The 7,244-nt window shown below is 39.5% G+C and overlaps 1 protein-coding gene across 1 annotated transcript; it reads right to left on the bottom strand.

The window, feature by feature from the left end:
• Nucleotides 1–4,687: 4,687 nt before the first annotated feature.
• LOC110054396 (dickkopf-related protein 3-like) lies at nt 4,688–6,964 on the bottom strand. The gene is made up of 3 exons (XM_020760783.2): nt 6,042–6,964; nt 5,539–5,912; nt 4,688–5,232 (listed from the first exon to the last, which is right to left on the bottom strand). The coding sequence occupies exons 1-3, from the start codon at nt 6,255–6,257 to the stop codon at nt 5,184–5,186; spliced, it is 639 nt and encodes a 212-aa protein (XP_020616442.1). The 5' UTR covers nt 6,258–6,964; the 3' UTR covers nt 4,688–5,183.
• Nucleotides 6,965–7,244: the final 280 nt, after the last annotated feature.

Here is a 7,244-nt window from a genome sequence, read left to right on the forward strand (position 1 = left end):
TGAAAGTCTGTTGCTTATTTGGATAATTAATTAACGCTGGATATTAGACATAAAGCGGTAACTATTGACGACTATTCGTCACTATTCGCCACTTTTCGCGACTGTTCGCCACTATTCGCACTATTAGAGACTATTCGCACTATTCGGGACTATTCGCTATTCGCTATTCGCGACTATTCGCTATTCGCTATGCGGGTCTTCCAGACACCCCATAAGGGGTCTCGCTTATGACCTAGTGAAAACAGATTATCGGAGTCGGAGGCAGAAGCGGAAGAACCAACCAATCACAAGGCCCGGAATCGGGCATTGTGATTGGCTTTATTCTTCCGCTTTTGCTTCCGACAATCTAGTGTTCACTAGATCGTAAGCGGCGGAGTCATAAGCGAAATGGGTGTTCTTCTTCCAACTCCGTCGGTTTGATTTTCACTAGATCGTATCGCTTTACGCTTCTGATTATGACTCCGACTAGTGAAAACCAGCCTTTAAAGCTTTCTGTTGAAGATAAACAAGGACGAACTCGAATAGGACAAATTAATCACTGATTTAGATTAAACAGATGATGTTTCGAGCAAGCATCCTTCATCAGTGTGATTGAATTGCCAGTAGATCCCTTTGTAGCGCCCCTTCTCCCCCTTACTGTAGATCCTGTAGATGTAGATGTAGAAAAAATGAAATAGCTCTTGAGTTAATCAACACATTTACTAGCGAATCTTGGGCATCCTTGGGATCCTTTTCCGCAAGCAGAAAACGAGTCATTTTTTTTTTTTAATGCTTAGTCTCCACGATTTTCTCAAGGAGAACGTTGGAAATTCGACATTTTTCTCTTTTTAAATTCCAGGGCCCCTGAAATTTAAAACAATATCCATTTCAATACCGTACCATTGAAGTTACAGACTATTTCCGTCTACGTTTCTCGAACATGGTCTGTGCCAAGGAAATCTTTTTCACTCCAGGCAGCCTCTTGAGCAATGCAAACCAAATCACTGGACAAAAAAAGGCGTATTTGTTGCCCGGGATTTGTTGTTTGTTCTCCGAGTCGGTATACACTGATATCATTACGTTTGGCAGATATCTTTATGACGTCACCATTAAAAGAGAACAAAAGATGTAAAACAAAAATCGGAAATTTAAATAACAAAACTGCCTACGTCAATTTCTGTAAACTTGCAAACCGCTAAACAACATTCTTATCTCTTCAATTCTTGCTATTTACATGACTTGTAATCAAAAGCCATCAACTCTGTGCGTATTAATAAATTCAAGGATAAATCACACTGATCAAAATGTCAACATTGCAAACTATGCTTTTGACTCTAGCCAAGTTATTAAAAAGAATTCCTTCTAGAAAGTCAAATGATGCGGAAAAATATTCCGAAACATCACGAAGAAAACGCTACATTTCTTGCTATTTTTGTACCTGCTTCAAATTAGCGGTTATATGAAGTGTGCGGTCAAAGTCGGCGATGTGTCGCTCTGCGACAGGATCTCTCTGGAACCACGCAGACTCTGATGAGCTCTTAGTTGTAAGCGCGTTAGGATGTAATCGGCCTTTTTTTGTAATGATCTGGGGCAGGCATCGTAAAATATGCTTCCTGTACCTTTAATACGGTTTTATGTTGATGCAACTGCGAAATGTGGGATGTTTATATCCTGGCACTTTCAGATCACATATCTGTCTCAACATTTCACTGATGGCGTTATGTGCCGACCACAAATTGAACAAACTTAAGGTGGGATCTGAGGCTTTTAAGACGAATTAAGCCTGAAAATGTTCTTAAAACGTTCTCATTTTTTCAACTTTTGGGAAAGTAGTTCATAATTAAGTGGTCAGTAAGCCGGTTATTCGGGCTAAACGCATTCTTACTATACAGTCACTAATACTGTAAGCAGATGGATTTGAACTGAGGTACATTCATAATGTACATGACATTTTTACAACAAAAAGAAAAATTGTTTTCCATTCATTCATAGCTGCGTTTCTTATTAACATGTTCTAAAAATGTTTTTGTTTCTCAGCCTCAACGTTCTAACGAATCGAAGAGGTATTAGGCATTTAAAATATTGGAAATGAAACTGCCGATCAAAGTTTCCACTAATGTCCGTCCTCTTGAAAAGAACTGCTCTTTTACGTTCAAACGAAAAGGCATCCTTTTGATATTACTGTTATCAACAGTTCTATCCGTTAAATGATCTGTATTTTACAAGCTTTTGACTTACATAGGATTACTAAATATCTATATTCTAATGGCTGTTTTTCTTTTATTGACCTGAAATTCTGCGTTTGTTGTCCGCCTGCTTGGATTTTTTGTAGTGTTTGAGTAGATAAGAGAACTTTTATTGTCTGTAGAATGTTACTCTTAATTAATAACTGGGAGATGCAACTACAATTGAAAAGACAACACTGAACTGAAATAACGTTCTATCTACACTTTCAGGCTCCAGTCGTCTTGAAATTAAAAAAAAAAAAACAGTGCAGATTGAGCCCCCCAAATTAAATTTTCTCAGGCAAGGAAAGGAATGTGTCAAGAGTTTAAATTTAGATCACCCATCCATATACAGTATACTCGGTGCATGTTTTCTAATTATATCTCAAACATCCCAATTATAGTTTAATTACAGGCAAACAATACTTCATTATAACTGGGAGGTATAGCTGTTGAATGGTTTTTAATGAAATGCCTCAGAATAGGGTCAAAACGCTTGATCGAACTTGAATAGCGAGCCTCGTAGAGTGGTTTTAGGAGACACCCTTAACTCTTACAAGAGGGTGGAAACTGTCAAACCAAATATCACGAATTAGTGCCTACATTTCAACCGTCGTTAAAAAATATGAAAAGGACAGCCGTCAAATCTGTAATGGTGTAACCTTTTTGGACTGTCAAGAGTGCCTCCATCCGAGCACACTATGCAATACTCGATTTATGCTTCATAAATCGCTAATGGTAATGCTTATGAGCGACTCCGCTTTGGTCAATGTGAAGACCTTAATTCATTCCGGAATCAAGAGCCGCCCATTATCGCTTTCCGACTCTTTTCTTTTTGTGGACTGATCCGGCAAGCACCGGTATTTTTTCACACACAATGAAATCTGATTGATATTCGCACGCAACTTTACAATAATATTGACTTTTCAGTGGCCTCGTAATCAGCTCTGGTCAATACTCAGTGGAGAATACAGGTTTAGTGCCTTGAATTGGAAAATGAGAGACTGAATTCCTTGCTGAAACGAATCATCTTAAATAGCATTTTTTTCGTCAATTTATGAGTTTATGAGTAACATTTATATTCAGTGTGCTTGCTCCGCTGAGAGAGAAAAAAAACTCGGCAACCAGACGTTTCATGTTGAGTTGGCGTTCGCGTTCTCCGTTGTATTTTGCCAGTACGTGTTAGGTTTTATTCAGATCAATCAATTTTACGCAAGACCTTTTAACCTAGCGTAGTAGGCTGAATTCCTCAACACACGAGAACGTGCGATAAATAATGTCAACACCCAACAAGGAGCAACTTCATGGTCTTGTTTATGAAGAGTGTATTTAGTTGTTCTCCTGCAGGAAGTACTTACAGTTACAAAATTTGTTTACAATTAACGTCTAGCCCGCTCAATACAAACCTAGCATTGAGTATTTCGCAGTTTGGGTGCACTCGGTTCTAAACTGGCTGAGTTTTAAAGAACGTGACTGAATGAAAAGCATGTTTTGAACTAAATAAAGCACAAGATTGGAGCCCTTGTCTGCAGACAACAAGGCTACTAAGGCCGTCGTTAAAAACAACACGTACGCTTTTAAACGGTGCAGATTAAACGAATGTCAGCTTAAAATGTCAGATTAAAGACTTGAACAACGATTAAATCATAGACTTATTTTGCAGTCGGTTTATTGCTGGGAGGTTTTAAGTTTAATCGGCGCGTGCTGCATTGATAAAAACCAGCTCTTACAAAATGCACGTTAAGTTAGCTGTAGTTTGCTGACAACTGTGTTAAAGAATATCTGAGCTGCCAGCACAGAGCGTCCTCGTGTTTTGCCGCTCGAAAAGTGCAGAACTAAAATGAAAGTCAGTTATTAAAAAGCATAAATTTATATGGAGTCCGGCGCTTCAGTTTTGTTCGCGCAAGTTTCGCCTAAGACGTTCGTGGTCCGGAAAAGCTCAAAATAGCCTTGACGTAAATTGCCCGTTGTTACTCAAACTGGAAAAGGGGCAAGCATAATGATTATACGTTTTTAGAATCATTGGCATTGTCTAGCTTTCCTGATTTCGTTAGCTGGCTATTGTGACTGGCCACTGTCAGTAATGCATTGCCTATAGTCGTCTCGCACAATCAGATCTGCTGTTAAGGAATTTTCCATTGTACTTGCTGAATAACCTAATTACCCATTACAGAAGACGACCTGATCGAGGGGAGGGATTTATCTGTAGTTTAAGTAATCATCGTTTTGGAACGAAAAGCATTTGAAAAGAAAACAAAACCGGTTGTTTCGAAATGTCGTGGTCTGTCTATGTTGAGTCCAAATAATTGCGTTACTCCGTGAAGATGCAATATTGACACTAGGATTTAACAAGCAAACTCTAAAATGCAAAAATGGCTTAGCTGAATTGCGTCTTTGGAGGGAGCCAGTTACGCAAGTCTGACAGCGTAGAATTGCTAGAGCGTAACATTTCCATTACTTATTTAAAAAAAAGTACTGCTTCGTCGTTTCTAAAACTTTTTATTCCGAGAAAAAAATATCGTTAGTTTACTCACTTAACGCTTTACGTCCATTAAACTCATAAATGCCTTGGTTTTGACACCTAAAAGCCATTGTACTAGTTAACAAAAGTTTCAACAATGTTTACCCCGGCTTTGCATATTGATGGTTACTTCCACGCTACAAAATTATATCTTTACTCCTTTGCTTTTACGTCCTTTCCAAGTCGAGCTCACGTAAATTAAACCTTGAAATGTAATTAAGAACGCATGATAATTTATACTGTCATTAAAATCTACTTTACATCACTTGGAGTGTGAAATATGTTATATACATAATTATATTTATCTAACACTTCAATAGTTTGGGTCTATATTGCAGTGCGGAGGCCTTTAGTGTGCACTCCTTAAGCACAATTGTTCGCTCCCAAATTCGGTGACGCGAAATTCGATCGCCAACATTTCGCGGCTACAGATTGTCCCTGTTACCTCCTTCCGTTGGCTAAAGTCTTTGGCAAGTTCTCTTTTTTCTGTCGAGCCCGGCAACGAATCTGCAAATAAACAAATAAACGAAATGCGTATAAAATGATTACCCAATTCACACGATTTAAGTAACTTTTGCGGTTGGTAGCGGAAAACGAAGTAAGGAAGTGAGATTACTGTAGAAGAGTATAAGGCAAAAAGGGAGACAAAAAGAGTAATGGACTTGAAGGGTTATTTATTTATGATCAAAGTTCTTGTACGGCTTTGCTATGCAGAATTCTAATTACAATGTCTGGCAGAGTGGTGGGTATGTGGCGGCCATCAGCGCTGCTGCGGCCGGTGCAAATGCTTGCGGTTTGATTAATAACCCTTACCTCTTTCTGTGTCGATGTTTAATTTTCTTGCAAATCAAGCCTGCCTCGCAGGGGCACTTCTGGTTTAAAGAGTAATCAAGACCGCCTTCCGGAACACTACAGTCTTCACCCTCTTCAAGCAACCGTCTGCAGATCGGCTCCCCGTGAACTTTAACGCAGCACAACCCCGAATCACATTTGCGGTCTTTCTTGCACCTTGCTCCCGGGCTTCCGCGCGGCAAGGCTTTCCTACATACTCCAAACACACACTCCATACCAGCGCAGCACATGTTGTTGCGTCGACACTGCGAGTCTATCGCCTTGCAAGCATGACATTGGCCGTTGTGTTTGTGACAGTAATTTCCTTGTCCGCAATGCCTGTCCTTTCTGCAGGGCTGAAGTTAGAATTGGCATTTGGAGTTAGAGTGAGCTGCATTGCGTTATTTTCGAACATAAGCACAGTGTGACATGCACAGATCAGGAGCAGGTACCGAGTTTAAAACCGCGGTACTAATCGTACTTACATTTTGCAAAGTCGAATTTTCTCTAGTGTTGTTGTCAGAGGTCGTCTGTTTTCCTTCGTCCGTGTCGACAGGGTTTACACTGAGAATCCAACTGTACACAACACCGTCGGCGACTTCTACAGAAGCCAGGACAAAAATCACAAGCAGCATGAATCTTTTCATGACGAGCGTTTGGCAATTCACGCGCAGCTTTGACAGAGCTGAGGCTAAGTACATCGTAAACGACTAATTAAGCATCTGCCAGTTCATATAAATGACATTTAACACGTGTCATTTACACGAAGGACAGTAAAACTTGTCAAAACGCAGCCAATGGTAGGCGGGCAATTTTCAATGGCTGTGTGTACAATGGTGCGAGGGGCGTGGAAGAGCAATTAACAAGGAGGAGAAAATACGCTGCTGTGTTAATCTCTTATTGACTCGTCTAATTAATCCCAAACAGACCATGCTTCATCACCTCTCAGCTTTGTTTCAAATCAATACTGCTGCATTAGCATTGGAGGTTGCATGTTGACCAAAAATATCTCAAACGCTGCATATTGAATATAAAGGAATTCAAAAATCACGATTACCAATATTCGGAATTCACGTTTTGCAAGGCACAGTAATTGGTTATAATATAAAAATAATGAAGGGAGCTACTCAGAAATTTAACCAGCGCTACGACGGCTGTTACAGCTAATATCAAGCGTCTATTAACACACGATTTTTATAAGACTTCATTTCTCCATGGACTGGAATTCCCTTTGAAATGATCAGTAGGGAAAATAACCCTCGGAAGACGTGCTGTCAATAAAAATTTCAATGTAATACATTTATCTTTCAGTTAACACCTGGTTGATAAATCAATTAGTACACAGTTTGATGTGTGGTGATTTGAACAACTCCACGCTGAAAAAAAAAACCATAAAAGAATCTCACGTTTACGGTCAAGACTTTTCGCGCCAGAAATTCGAGAGATTAACAACATCGATAATCTACAATTTCCGTGCCAAGAGAAATGCGAAAAAATACTCCCCCTGTGATTTTATAAATTGATTATTTTCTTAAGTACTTGACAGACAGACATAAAACAAAATAAAACAATTTATCTCCTTACGTAATCTCCGTCTGTTAGCCTGAACCCTGTCTAGGACTGTTAACCCAAAGTTTGAATGCTGCCACAAACCAAAGTTCTGCAGTTTAGCCTGACCAGCAGATATT

This window comes from Orbicella faveolata, unplaced genomic scaffold (assembly GCF_042242905.1).
Source record: "Orbicella faveolata isolate gen_17 unplaced genomic scaffold, um_ofav_v1 contig_13, whole genome shotgun sequence".
NCBI classification, from domain to species: Eukaryota; Metazoa; Cnidaria; class Anthozoa; order Scleractinia; family Merulinidae; genus Orbicella; species Orbicella faveolata.